Raw genomic sequence first — 15,385 nt, 5'->3', positions numbered from 1 at the left:
ACTGATAATGGATCAGCTGTTAATGGATCAGTAAGGCCACTTTTTTTACTTTCATATTTTGGAGTGCTGCCTGTTTTTTGTCGGATTTTATATTTAAACTAGCTGCAGAGCCCGGCGTTGCCTGGGCATAGTAAATATCTGTGGTTAGTTATAGCACCTCACTTCTCTTATTTTCCCATCACGCCTCTCATTTTCCCAATCACATCTCTCATTTTCTCCCTCACATCTCTCATTTTCTCCCTCACTCCTCTCATTCCCCCTAACACTTGTCATTTCAACCTCACATCTGTCATTTTCTGATCACTCCATTATTTTTCCTCACTCCTCTCATTTTGCACTCACACCTTTTCATTTTCACCTCACACCTCTCATTTTCACCTCATCACCTCAGTATATACATGTTTGTCATCTCCCTTATATATAGTATACATCTGTATGTCATCTCCTGTATATAGTATATATCTGTATGTCATCTCACCTGTATATATTATATACCTGCTGTGTGTCATCTCCCCTATATATAGTATATACCTGAATGTCATCTCCTTCTATATATAGTATATACCTGTATGTCATCTCCTCCTGTATATAGTATATACCTGTGTGTCATCTCCCCTGTATATAGTATATATCTGTGTGTCATCTCCTCCTGTATATAGTATATACCTGCATGTCATCTTCTATATATAGCATATACCTGTATGTCATCTCCTCCTGTATATAGTATATACCTGTAGGTCATCTGCTCCTGTATATAGTATATACCTGTGTGTCATCTCCTCCTGTACATAGTATATACCTGTATGTCATCTCCTCCTGTATATATATGTACCTGTATGTCATCTCCTCCTCTATATAGTATATACCTGTGTGTCATCTCCCCTGTACATAGTATATACCTGTGTGTCATCTCCTCCTGTATTAGACCTCGTTCACACGTTATTTGCTCAGTATTATTACCTCAGTATTTGTAAGCTAAATTGGCAGCCTGATAAATCCCCAGCCAACAGGAAGCCCTCCCCCTGGCAGTATATATTAGCTCACACATACACATAATAGACAGGTCATGTGACTGACAGCTGCCGTATTTCCTATATGGTACATTTGTTGTAGTTTGTCTGCTTATTAATCAGATTTTTATTTTTGAAGGATAAGACCAGACTTGTGTGTGTTTTAGGGCGAGGTTCGTTTGTCAAGTTGTGTGTGTTGAGTTGCGTGTGGCGACATGCATCTAGCGACTTTTGTGAGATGAGTTTTGTGTGGCAACATGCGTGTAGCAACTTTTTGTGTGTCGAGTTGCATGTGACAGGTTAGTGTAGCAACTTGTGTGCAGCAAGTTTTGCGCATGGCGAGTTTTGCGCGTGGCGAGTTTTGTGTGGTGCCTTTTGAGTATGTGCAAGTTTTGTGTGAGGCAAATTTTGCATGTGTTGCAACTTTTGTGCATGTGGCAATTTTTCCGCGTGTGCAAGTTTTGCGTGTGGCGAGTTTTCCATGAGGTGAGTTTTGCACTTGTGGCGAGTTTTGCAAGAGCCTAGTTTTTGCATGTGGCGAGTTCTGCGCGTGGCGAGTTTTGAGCGGCAACTTTTGTGTTTTGACTTTTATGTGGCGAGGTTGGAGAATGTGTGGTGAAATGTGTGCTGAGGGTGATATGTGTTCAAGCACGTGGTAGTGTGTGGCGCATTTTGTCTGTGTGTTCATATCCCCGTGTGTGGTGAGTATCCCATGTCGGGGCCTCACCTTAGCAACTGTACGGTATATACTCTTTGGCGCCATCGCTCTCACTCTTTACGTCCCCCTTGTTCACATCTGGCAGCTGTCAATTTGCCTCCAACACTTTTCCTTTCATTTTTTCCCATTATGTAGATAGGGGCAAAATTGTTTGGTGAATTGGAAAGCACGGGGTTAAAATTTCACCTCACAACATAGCCTATGACGCTCTCGGGGTCCAGACGTGTGACTGCAAAATTTTATGGCTGTAGCTGCGACGCCTCCAACACTTTTCCTTTCACTTTTTCCCCATTATGTAGATAGGGGCAAAATAGTTTGGTGAATTGGAAAGCGCGGGGTTAAAATTTCACCTCACAACATAGCCTATGACGCTCTCGGGGTCCAGACGTGTGACAGTGCAAAATTTTGTGGCTGTAGTTTCGACGCCTCCAACACTTTTCCTTTCACTTTTTTCCCCATTATGTAGATAGGGGCAAAATTGTTTGGTGAATTGGAACGCGCGGGGTTAAAATTTCGCCTCACAACATAGCCTATGACGCTCTCGGGGTCCAGACGTGTGACTGTGCAAGATTTGGTGGCTGTAGTTTCGACGCCTCCAACACTTTTCCTTTCACTTTTTTCCCCATTATGTAGATAGGGGCCAAATTGTTTGGTGAATTGGAACGCGCGGGGTTAAAATTTCACCTCACAATATAGCCTATGACGCTCTCGGGGTCCAGACGTGTGACTGTGCAAAATTTTGTGGCTGTAGCTGCGACGGTGCAGATGCCAATCCCGGACATACACACACACATACACATACACATTCAGCTTTATATATTAGATATAGAGATAACAGAGCATTTGAACAAGCACACAGCTCTGGAAAGTGAGAGCAATGATTAGGGGAGCTGCTCTGCCAGCCACCAATTCTGCAGGCTGATGATTTTGCAACATTTATAACAGCAGCTCATCATGAGCTTAGAGAGGGGACAAAGTTGAGCAGCCGGAATTTAAGGATTTAGCACCTCACCTGGAATGTAATCACTGTGCACACTTAGTCAGACTCTGATGGCCAAGCTCCTAAGAAACAAAATGTAGACTATAGAAAATCAAGCTCTCACAGCTTTTTCTAACTATCCTGGAATGTAACTACTGCACATTCGTAGGGCTTTTTTCTGGGCAGACATTAGTGGCTGAGCTCCAAGGAAACCAGCTGTACATGATGAAAGATAAAAGCTAAGGAGAACAATTTCAGATCGAAACAGCAAGGCAGCTGCAAACTTACTTATTTTCATGCTAACTACCGTAACCAATGAAATGCAATAACACAAGAATGCCCTTTTGGCTATTAGGAGGAAAAGACACTTTCTAGTGATCTTGTTCCAACCATCTCAATGCTAGAGGCAGCTAAAACAGCCTTTCAGTATAGGGTTCCTGCAAACTGCAGCTTTTTCCCTGTGAATGGTTTTAGGTTTCAGAAAAAGAGGACAATAAAAATTATTTGATTAAGTAACAATAAATACCTAGCTGTATTCCCAGAGAAATATCATTGAGTGATCTCAGAGTTATCCCACTGTAGCAATGATCACGATGGCATGTTATGCTTTAACTGTGTTCTAACCGAATGCATGAGAAGAACAATTCCCATAATACATGGCAATATGACAATTAAATCTTACCATAGTTAGAGGTCATCTTCATAAAATGTATACACTTTGAGAACAAGAAGACACAACAGAATATTTCCCAGTCTTATCTCATTTATTATTGTTTACAGCTTGATGTGTCACGTACACTGATCCTTATACAATATCAGAGTGTCCATTTAATTTACACACATATATGTTTATCTGCTGTTCCATCTGAATTTATACATCAATTTATCCATAACCTTATTAAAAATAATTTCAGTATAAAGAGGGGTTTACCCGAGCTTGAATTGAAAGTCTGCCCCTCAATATCATTACTACCAGCGAGGCCAAGGGTCATGATGCTTCCCTATCTTATAGTTGTGGAGAAACACAAGGAGCAAGCTCTGCTTTCTATGGACCCACATCTTCTGATTATCATCATTACATTAAAAGCATGTTAATGGGTTTGAAAAAATATGTATACGATTATTGATTTATAATATATAGATGGGTAATATCGCAAGCTTCACAACAAGAGCAGCATGACAGAGAAATAAATGGAAACAATAATTGCTAATGTTCCAAGGCAGCTAATACAGAAAGCATCCTCATATCCTGGGTACACATTAAAGGAAACCTGTCACCTGAATTTGGCGGGACCGGTTTCTGGTCATATGCCTTGCAGGATTGCCTTGCGCAGGCGTGTACTACGGAGGACAAAGAATGAACTTCAATCCAATATTTCGGCCAGCATGCAGCCAGTGGGTAAGGAAAGGGTGAATCAAACACCCGAAAACTCCGCCCATATGACCGAAAACCGGTCCCGCCAAATTCAGGTGACAAGTTCCCTTTAATCCTCTGGGGTGACTGTTTCATTGTCACGGTTCTCTATAAAAGTTAATCATTGGATAATCTATTGCAGCCTGACAGTTTGCATATATCTGGAATATACTGTATGTACAATATACAGTTTATAGATATTTACAGAGATTACAAAAATACATTTCAGGTATGTACATATATAACACAATGTTTACATGACAAAATAGATCTTAAACTGAAAAATCATATAAAGGAAACTTGCAGCAAACATATATGAGACAGATGAGCCACATTTAAGGTAATCAATACCCCAAAGTCATTTGCAAAAAAAATGTAGATTGGAAATAAATTTGCAAACCAAAGTTGGAGAAATATTGGAGTGGTGTATAAAAAATGTTAACGGAACAGACTGTAGCAATGGTAGACAAAGGGATATTCAAGGATTATTCCCACCTTGGGTATTTGTGGCATATCCACAGTGTATGACATACATAATGGATGTAGTTTACAGCTCCTTCTCATTCATTTATGTGGAGAATGGAGGTCCTCCAACCAGACAGTAGGGATGGCTCTGGCCGTCACATCCAGCTGGAGAGTGAATGTGATGTGGCCCCATGACAATACAGAGGGTGGGGAGTAAGGAACTTGACTAAGGACTAGGAATACGTGTGGGGTTTTGTGATTGGAGGAGGGGTGTTTGGGGGCAGGATTAGGAGGGGATAAAAGGAGGAGTATGGGATGTTACTTCCTCTTGCTTCCTTGGATGCAGGTGCCGACCCACCTGCCCTATTAATGAAAATTTTTTTTAATTAAAGGTGTAATTTTAGTGTCACAGCGGCGGGGATGGGCCTGATTCAGAAGCTGGTTAGTGGCAAAGTCCGTTTTGGTAGGAGGTCACTAGTGGGCAATAGTGGCTTCTGTTACAGGTCATGGTAACTTGCTGGCGTAGGTCCTGTAAGGGGTAGGGTATTAATCTTGGGATGTCCGTTGGGGTTGCTTCTGGACCAGACTCATCAGTTGTTATCGTTTAGAATGTTCTGCGGCCAATTGTTGTGTCTGACGCAGATTGAGTGTGTGATCTTCTACTATATAATTGTCTAAGGGTCACTTCCGTCTTTCTGTCTGTCTTTCTGTCACAGATATTCATTGGTCGTGGCCTCTGTCTGTCATGGAATCTAAGTCACTGATTGGTCTCGCCAGCTGCCTGTCATGGCTGCCGCGACCAATCAGTGACGGCCATAGTCCGATTAGTCCCTCCCTACTCCCCTGCAGTCAGGTGCCTGGCACCCGCTCCGTACTCCCCGCAGTCACCGCTCACACAGGGTTAATGCCAGTGGTAACGGACCGCGTTATGCCGCCGCTATTAACCCTGTGTGGCCAAGTTTTTACTATTGATGCTGCCTATGCAGCGTCAATAGTAAAAAGATCTAATGTTAAAAATAATAAAAAATCATCATATACAGGTCCTGCGCAAGGACCTTCCATAATGTCACGGTCATGTGACCGCGATGTCATCACAGGTCCTGCGCAAGGACCTTCCATAATGTCACGGTCATGTGACCGCGACGTCATCACAGGTCCTGCGCGCCTACGCGAGAAGGACCTGCCATGATGTCACGGTCATGTGACCGCGACGTCATCACACCCTGGGACAGGAAGCTGGCAACAGAACTACAAGGGGCCCTCGGATCGGAAGGTGATTATATGTTTATTTTTTAACCTGTGACATACGTGGCTGGGCAATATACTACGTAGCTGGGCAATATACTACGTGGCTCTGTGCTGTATACTACGTCACTGGGCAATACACTACGTAACTGGGCAATATACTACGTGGCTGGGCAATATGCTCTGTGCTCTATACTACGTGGCTGGGCAATATACTACGTAGCTGGGCAATATACTACGTGGCTCTGTGCTGTATACTACGTTGCTGGGCAATACACTACGTAACTGGGCAATATACTACGTGGCTGGGCAATATGCTCTGTGCTCTATACTACGTGGCTGGGCAATATACTACGTAGCTGGGCAATATACTACGTGGCTCTGTGCTGTATACTACGTCACTGGGCAATACACTACGTAACTGGGCAATATACTACGTGGCTGGGCAATATGCTCTGTGCTCTATACTACGTGGCTGGGCAATATACTACGTAGCTGGGCAATATACTACGTGGCTCTGTGCTATATACTACGTTGCTGGGCAATAAACTACGTAACTGGGCAATATACTACGTGGCTGGGCAATATGCTCTGTGCTGTATACTACTTCGCTGGGCAATATACTATGTGGCTGGGCAATATACTACGTAGCTGGGCAATATAGTACGTGACTGGGCAATATACTACGTGGCTCTATGCTGTATGCTACGTCACTGGGCAATATACTACGTGGCTGGGCAATATACTACATGGCTGGGCAATATACTACGTGGCTGGGCAATATACTACATGGCTGAGCAATATACTATGAGGACATGCATATTCTAGAATACCCGATGCGTTAGAATCGGGCCACCATCTAGTAATATATAATTACCTTTTAATGTCTTCACATCCTGTTCCTTCCAGAAATGTCTGGATCCCAGAATTCCAAGCGGCGGAAGTTCACCGACCTCCATATTGGGACACCCAAGTGATGGGTGTCTCAATATGGAAACTGCTGGTGGTACAAGCCTCTTGCGTGGTACCACCAGGGGAACACAGTTGCACCACACACACACACTGTATATGCCATGTGCACCACACAAACACACTGTATATGCCATGCGAACCACACACACACTGTACACGCCGTATGCAGCCTCTTGCGCAGTACCACCAGCGGAACACTGCCACGAGCACGCCACTGCCGGGATCAGCCAAATGATTCACTGACCACCTCCATCCTTGTACAGGAAGAGCGCATGCACAGTTTTAATGTGACCGCTGCTATCTGTCTGCACAAAGATGTCGGACAACACAAGAGGGGAGAACACAGCACAGGAAGGAGAGAGATAGCAAACAAGGGGGATAGCACATGGGGTAGACAGGTCAAAGAAGAGAGCGCAGACGGGAGAAGTCAGCACATGGGGAAAGAGAGAGTGGATAGGTGGGTGAGCACATGGGGGGAGAGATTTCAACACTGCAAAGCCTGCCCCCATCGTGACATTACCGCCCTCCCGATGCGATAGCATCCGGCCTCCATCTAGTATTTGATAAAAGGCTGCTGTGGCCATTGAACCCTTGTCACTAGCAGTCGTGTGTTCTTTTAAAGGGGTGGGTAAGGAAAGTGGTTGGTGGAAAAAAGTACAACTAAATCCCTTCTCGGATTGTCATGTCTTTTTCTATTCACTTCTATAATGTGTAATCAGCTGAGCACTAATCGTAATTACCCCACACATGCCTTTGTAACATGAATTAATGAGAGAATATATGAAAGTCTGCCTGATAAGTGAGCCTCCGGCACTGATCTGCCGAAAAGTCAGGTATCAGGACTTTACTATTCAGGGCATCTCTGACTCGCATGCCAGTGCTGGATATTGGACTACTAAGGGAGACGTCACAAGAACAGATCAATATTAGCTGAAAAACATTAGAAAAGGCTAAACCACATTTATTTGGGAAGAAGGAAAAATATCCAGCAAATGGCGAAGGTAATTTAAAATGTACTTTTATTCCTTAATGGAGAAAAGTAAACTAACATATGGCACTCAGCACTTTGACACACTAGCAGGCAAAATCAGTGATCAACGTGTTTTGACTTTTCGTCGTATTCATGATCACATTTATTTGGAAACACTTGCAAAAAAAAAAACTGTGCCTGTGATCACAGCAGATGAACCGTCACGTTTTTGTTTCCATAAATTCCAACTACCTTATATGTGTCCTGTGGCTTATTAAGCTTCTCCACATAGTATTTCTGTGTTGTTTTATTTCTTCAGGTTTGTAGTTTGTTACTTGCAATGCTGAAAAGTAAATCAGAGAAGTTCTTACAGAATTGGTTTGAGTAAAGTCCTGATGGAGTTTTCTCGGGGTTGCTACCCGTAGTTTTTGTGCAAGGAGAACAAGCCATGCTGAATGAATCAAGAGAGACTGAGAAAATAATCTGTTGTGTGGAGGGATGACATAAATGGATGAGAAGTAAACTTAATTTATTACATGGAGCCTTTTGTATTTTTTGTAACGCACTTACACTAACGTCTCATAGAATCTGCAAAACAGGCTCAATAGAAAGTTAGTGCACAGTGATGTACAGGTTCACATCCTTTCTATTTGCGATCGTCCTCTATGCACACACTGACCCAAAAGGTCAGCATTCCCGACTACTGAGCAAAGTGCTACATAGGGGATTTGTGAACTATCAGTGGGGGTAACTGGACCCAGACCACCACTGATCTGCAGGACAGGTTAGGATAAAGATGTAGAGGTAAAAAAAAAAAAAGATGAGTTCCTTTAAAGGGACACTGTCACCTGAATTTGGAGGGAACAATCTTCAAGGAAAGATTACCTTGCGCAGGCGTGTACTACGGAGGACAGAGAATGAACTTCAATCCAATATTGCAGCCAGCATGCAGCCAGCGGGTAAGGAAAGGGTGAATCAAACACCCAAAAACCCCGCCTCCATGGCTGAAGATTGTTCCCTCCAAATTCAGGTGACAGTGTCCCTTTAAGCTGCATTTACACTGCAAGATGATTATGAACAAGTGTTGTTAAAAATGCTCGTTTCACAATTATCTTACACTGTACACAAGCTGCCGGTCACCCAATGTATGAGCAAAACCCTTGTTCATCGTGTAAAATGTTCTTTTGCACAGCACAAAAGATCATGGCTCTCAGCAGTGTATCAGCCGAGAACTATGGCAGGCTATGTGCCCTGAAAGATCTGGTATAGATCGCTCAGTGCGCATCGTTTACTTTGGTCTGCATTTGTAAACTGCCATTTAAAGGCCGCTGATGGGTGAAAGCTTAACAATGGCTGTTATTTCATCCCGCTGACCAGGCATTGTAGGATAACCTTTATGTTCAAGACGTTTAACCCTTTGGTGACTGCATTTATTCTGGTATCAGTGTGTATTGTTGATTTGACATGAAACTATTGTGCTACGCCAAAATTACTTCTTCTATTATGTCTGTTATAAAGAAATAAAAAAAGAAGTTATCCAGCGCTGCACACCTCCACACTAGGATTCATTAGAATAAGACATGTATGTGAGTCCCATCAGAACCTTTGATTTTCCTGTGCAGAAGTAAGTGGCATTGGACAGCCCTTGTGAGGTCTGCTACAGCTATATTATAAATTAATCGTTTGGTTCCAAAAGTTGCAGAGGTTGTGGTCAAACCCTTGAGCTGGTGGGGACCCAAAAGGTTTAGGAATCTAGGGGTAAAAACTAAGTGTAAACTTCTTGCAAGGCAATAGAGAAGTTCACAGGAATATTTGGCACGACCAACAGATGCCACCAGATCCAATGATGGTTTTTTTTTTCTGTATGTAAACAAGAATGTGTTTTCGATCCCAGATTGGGTTCTTCAGCAGTTGCAGCATAAACACTTATCGGATTGGGGTTTGAAAATGTATTCTTATTTATACAGTTAGGGAAAACAACCATTTTATTACATCTTTGGATTTAGAGGAATCTGTTGATCACAACAAATATTCTTGTGAATGTCTTCATTACTCCTTAGAGCCAAATTACCCATAATCCAGAACTCCAAACCAGGCAAGGATCACAGCTGCAACTGTCATACCATTGTGACACTATGTGCCAATGCGTGTTGTGCCTCCCACACCCTATGTGTGAGCGGAATAACTCCCCCTCTGTCTGACCTCTGTAACCGGTAACGAAATGTGGATCTTTTATCACCATTAGAATGGAGCCGCGGTGCTCATGCTCAATCACCACCCAGATCACTCCCTATAGGCTGCCAAGAGCTGTGCTTGGCTTCTCAATCAGATCCATAGAGCATGAATGGAGTGGTGGTCGGGTAACCAGCCTGCCACTCCATTTTGTAATGGGGATAAAATTTCTCAGATCAAACAATCATTGTGGGTCCCTGGGTAAAGTTATCACCTGGTCTGTGGACATCATGTGGATAGGTGATAACTTGTTTTCACTGGAGACCCCATTTAAGTGTGAAATTTGTGAGGTATTAAGAGTATATGTACCCTATAAGCAGCCCATGTGACTGCCATCTGCCAAGCCATAATTGGCTTTATTACTTAAATTATAAGAAGATGAAAACACAAGGGTGGGGAATCAATGATTGTAGAATGGAAATTAAGAGAAATCAAGAAGCATTTTTTCTTTCTGTGCATCTGCGTGGCGGTATCTACTACATAGGACTAGATAGATGATTGCATTTTTTGCAATGTGACCGACTTTCCTTAATGTATACCCTGTAATACATTTTGCATTGGGCAACAAGGGTTTTACATTACTCAAAGTTTCATTTATCAGTGGCCTCCCCAGAAATGTTAGGCTACCAACTCTGGTACAAAAGGTAAAATACAAAGCTTTTGTGTTTCTATGAACCTTGATAGGACAGACACGCAAATCCCTAGTTTTGTCCTTTGTATCACACAAATCATATCGAGGATTGCGGGAATGCAAATGAAGCCATAAATGCAGTTTCACAAGTTACTACAATTGGACTATAAATATGCAGCAAATCAGTATTAGGAATGCCAGGAGGCTGAACACTGACATGGACATATATACAAACCACAATATCAAATTCATGGCACAATTGTATCCAGATTAAATAATAGTTGGCATCACCAAATGGATTCTTACTGTATGTACATCCTAAATTAAGGCACAAAGCTTTATATATAATAGGGTTCTATCTCCAAGTATTCCTAGGATGGAAAGTAGACATTCATTCGTTTTAGCAGCTCTTTAGCTCACTGTTTCATGGCTTAGCATTATTTCTTACTAAATAATGGAAACCTCAGGCAGACAGAGGCTTGCTTGTGCGTCCAGCCAGAGATCATGTTCTAAGCCAAATGTACTCAAGGTTCTCAGTTTACCTGCTTCAGCCAAGTGCCAGTCTAAGAAACCTTTTAAAGTCTAAAAGAATCAGTGCTCACTCCATGTAACATTTCACCAACTGGACCTCAAAGTACAATAACATTGCAATCATATATTTAATATTTTAGAGGATGGGGTGCTGACTAGTTTTTATAGCCCTTCCAGAAAATCAAGACTTACTTTTGAAGTGTTTTGTATTGCCAAAATAATGTTTATAGAGTATATAGAGGTCATAATTGTACTGGAGAATATGGAGAGCAACCACTAGAGTATATAGACTTCATAAAGGTGCTGGAGAACATGGAGAACAACTGCTAGAGTACACAGAGGTCATAAGGAAGCTGGAAAATATGGAGAGCAACTTCTAGGATATATAGAAGTCATAAGGTTCTGGAAAATATGGAGAGCAACTGCTAGAGTATATAGAGGTCATAAGGAAGCTGGAAAATATGGAGAGCAACTGCTAGAGTATATAGAGGTCATAAGGAAGCTGGAAAATATGGAGAGCAACTTCTAGGATATATAGAAGTCATAAGGTTCTGGAAAATATGGAGAGCAACTGCTAGAGTACATAGAGGTCATAAGGAAGCTGGAAAATATGGAGAGCAACTGCTAGAGTATATAGAGGTCATAAGGAAGCTGGAAAATATGGAGAGCAACTTCTAGGATATATAGAAGTCATAAGGTTCTGGAAAATATGGAGAGCAACTGCTAGAGTATATAGAGGTCATAAGGAAGCTGGAAAATATGGAGAGCAACTGCTAGAGTATATAGAGGTCATAAGGGTGTGAGAACATATGGAGAACAACTGCTAGAGCACAGAAGCCTTAAGGGTGCTGGAGAATATGGAGAGCAACTGCTAGAGCACATAGAAGTCATAAGGAAGCTGGAAAATATGGAGAGCAACTGCTAGAGTATATAGAGGTCATAAGGAAGCTGGACAATATGGAGAGCAACTGCTAGGATATATAGAGGTCATAAGGGTGCTGGAGAATATGAAGAGCGACTGCTAGAGTATATAGAGGTCATAAGGAAGCTGGGAAATATGGAGAACAACTGCTAGAGCACAGAAGCCTTAAGGGTGCTGGAGAATATGGAGAGCAACTGCTAGAGCACATAGAAGTCATAAGGTTCTGGAAAATATGGAGAGCAACTGCTAGAGTATATAGAGGTCATAAGGAAGCTGGAAAATATGGAGAGCAACTTATAGGATATATAGAAGTCATAAGGTTCTGGAAAATATGGAGAGCAACTGCTAGAGTATATAGAGGTCATAAGGAAGCTGGAAAATATGGAGAGCAACTTCTAGGATATATAGAAGTCATAAGGTTCTGGAAAATATGGAGAGCAACTGCTAGAGTATATAGAGGTCATAAGGAAGCTGGAAAATATGGAGAGCAACTGCTAGAGTATATAGAGGTCATTAGGAAGCTTGGAAATATGGAGAGCAACTGCTAGAGTATATAGAGGTCATAAGGAAGCTGGAAAATATGGAGAGCAACTTCTAGGATATATAGAAGTCATAAGGTTCTGGAAAATATGGAGAGCAACTGCTAGAGTATATAGAGGTCATAAGGAAGCTGGAAAATATGGAGAGCAACTTCTAGGATATAGGAAAATATGGAGAGCAACTGCTAGGATATATAGAAGTCATAAGGTTCTGGAAAATATGGAGAGCAACTGCTAGAGTATATAGAGGTCATAAAGAAGCTGGAAAATATGGAGAGCAACTTCTAGGATATATAGAAGTCATAAGGTTCTGGAAAATATGGAGAGCAACTGCTAGAGTATATAGAGGTCATAAGGAAGCTGGAAAATATGGAGAGCAACTTCTAGGATATAGGAAAATATGGAGAGCAACTGCTAGAGTATATAGAGGTCATAAGGAAGCTGGAAAATATGGAGAGCAACTTCTAGGATATATAGAAGTCATAAGGTTCTGGAAAATATGGAGAGCAACTGCTAGCGTATATAGAGGTCATAAGGAAGCTAGAAAATATGCAGAGCAACTGCTAGAGTATATAGAGGTCATAATAGTGTGAGAACATATGGAAAACAACTGCTAGAGCACATAGAAGTCTTAAGGGTGCTGGAGAATATGGAGAGCAACTGCTAGTGCACATAATGGTCATAAGGATTCTGGAAAATATGGAGAGCAACTGCTAGAGTATGTAGAGGTCATAAGGGTACTGGAAAATATGCAGAGAAAGTGCTAGAGTATATAGAGGTCATAATAGTGTGAGAACATATGGAGAGTAACAGCTAGATCATATAGAGGTCATAAGGGTTCTTGAAAATATGGAGAGCAACTACTAGAGTATATAGAGGTCATAAGGAAGCTGGTGAATATGGAGAGCAAGTGCTAGAGCATATAGAGGTCATAATGATGCCTAAAGATATGGAGAGCAATTTTTAGAGCATATAAAATTCATAGAAAAGCGGGAGCATATAGAGATTATAAGGGTGTCTACTATCTGCTTCTTCTATGAATAAAAGCAAAAAGTATTTACAATGTGTCTTCTCCATGTATTATATGAGCTATAGAGTTTTGATTAGCTGGCCCTGCACAACATCATGATGGTGGTGTCGTACAAGGCCATCTAATCAAATGAATTGCAGCAGATTTCAGGAGGTAGGAGGCAGTTCTCAGGGCTCCCGTGAGACAGCCACAAATTACTGACGTGGCCAATGGACCGGGTCCTCTCAATCAATGGTAACTCTAATGGGCAGCCATTCATTTGAAACAGTGGGCGAGACAGGCTTTTCCCAACTATACCAATCATTCACCATGGGATTCCTAAGCCAAGCCATTGGCAATCAAAATACAACTTCATTAATTAACCATATTGTCCATGGAAGAGATAATCATACTGCAGGCGCTGCATATGGTGTTAATAAAATGATGGCGCTTATTTTATTAGTGATCCTTAGGGTGCAAGTAAATAAAATTCAATGTCCATCATTCAGTCAGGTGTTTCTGATATCCATGGATCGGTTAAACATTCCTGGGCAGGCATAAGACTGCTTTAAAGTTGCTTAAGGGTATGTGTCCACGTTCAGGATTGCATCAGGATTTGGTCAGGATTTTATGCAGGTAAAATCCTGACCAAATCTGCACCTAAGGTCACTGGCAGGTCACCTGCGCTGTCCTTACGTTGTTTCTGCAATGTAAGGACATGCTGCGTCCTTAAAAGACGAGACATATGTGCTTTTTTGCGGCTATGCAGCATGTGTCTTTTAATGCATAGTGGAGACGGGATTTCGTGAAATCCCCTCCACTATGCTGTAACATCTGGACGCTGCGTTTTTGACGCTGCGGCTCAACGTGGAAACATACCCTAATACTACATTCATTGCTGTTAATGCCGCTTTGTGTGTTGGACAGTAACTGCTATCGGCATTGCAATGCATTTTGAGTGTGCTTATATTGTATGCAATGGAAACAAGAAAAAAACATCATTAGCAGTGTCTGCAGAGACATGGGAGGACTGTGGCATAACAAGATCTTCAGAGCAGAGCTGTCAATCACTTTGGAATCCAGTCCAACCCACAATTGGCTGCACAGAAGTGTAAACTATGGGAGCGACATCGCCATGACCACCCGCGCAGTGACCTGCCCATCTTAAAAATTCTACACTGACATGGCTGAAGGTCAGCTTCATTGACTATGATTAATACTGGTATATTTTCCCAACATAACAAAAAGTTAATCCGTTTGATATTGAGGTCAATAGAAAAATTGTTTAATAATTTACATTATAAATAAAAATCAAATTAATAGTAACAGATCATCATTTGTCCTCATTCACATGAAAAAAAAAATCATAAAATCTCATGTAAGTTCTTATTTATTTAGGCACTGTTACCATAACTGAACTTAGCATTTGGAGCACTGGAGAACATGACAATTTCATGGCATCCTCAGACCTGGAACTCAAACATGTCTGTCTGTTTTTTTGCCAGTTTAGCAACCTCTTCTCGTATGGCTTTAACCAGTGCTGCTGTGGATAGGTTTGTGATGGAGGCATCCGGAGTGTCAGTGTCTGCTAGACTTTGTTGAGAAGCTCCAATGGATGGTCCAGTCGCATGGTCTAGGCTAGGATGTAAATTAACTGGTTGCCCAAACTGCCTGGGAAGCCGGGAAGGAGAGTTCTTTGGGTATCTGGACCTGGGATATGCCTCAATGTATCCTGGAAGTGGAACCTA

At 41.9% G+C, this 15,385-nt stretch overlaps 1 protein-coding gene and 1 long non-coding RNA gene across 2 annotated transcripts in view; both read right to left on the bottom strand.

Moving 5' to 3' along the window:
* Positions 1–3,452: 3,452 nt before the first annotated feature.
* On the bottom strand, positions 3,453–6,053 carry LOC138649391 (uncharacterized). Its single transcript, XR_011315301.1, has 2 exons — positions 4,224–6,053; positions 3,453–3,985 (listed from the first exon to the last, which is right to left on the bottom strand). It is a non-coding gene; the product is annotated as an uncharacterized lncRNA (long non-coding RNA).
* Positions 6,054–14,066: 8,013 nt separating this feature from the next.
* Positions 14,067–15,385, bottom strand: part of KIAA1549L (KIAA1549 like) — a 738,873-nt gene continuing 737,554 nt past the window's right edge. Inside the window, exon 21 of the mRNA XM_069739753.1 lies at positions 14,067–15,382. Within this exon, the coding sequence (XP_069595854.1) occupies positions 15,101–15,382 (282 nt within the window). The 3' untranslated portion in view covers positions 14,067–15,100. The remainder of the gene's footprint in view (positions 15,383–15,385) is intronic.

Source organism: Ranitomeya imitator, chromosome 9 (genome assembly GCF_032444005.1).
Source record: "Ranitomeya imitator isolate aRanImi1 chromosome 9, aRanImi1.pri, whole genome shotgun sequence".
NCBI lineage: Eukaryota > Metazoa > Chordata > Amphibia > Anura > Dendrobatidae > Ranitomeya > Ranitomeya imitator.
This window is presented reverse-complemented; position numbering and strand designations above follow the sequence as displayed.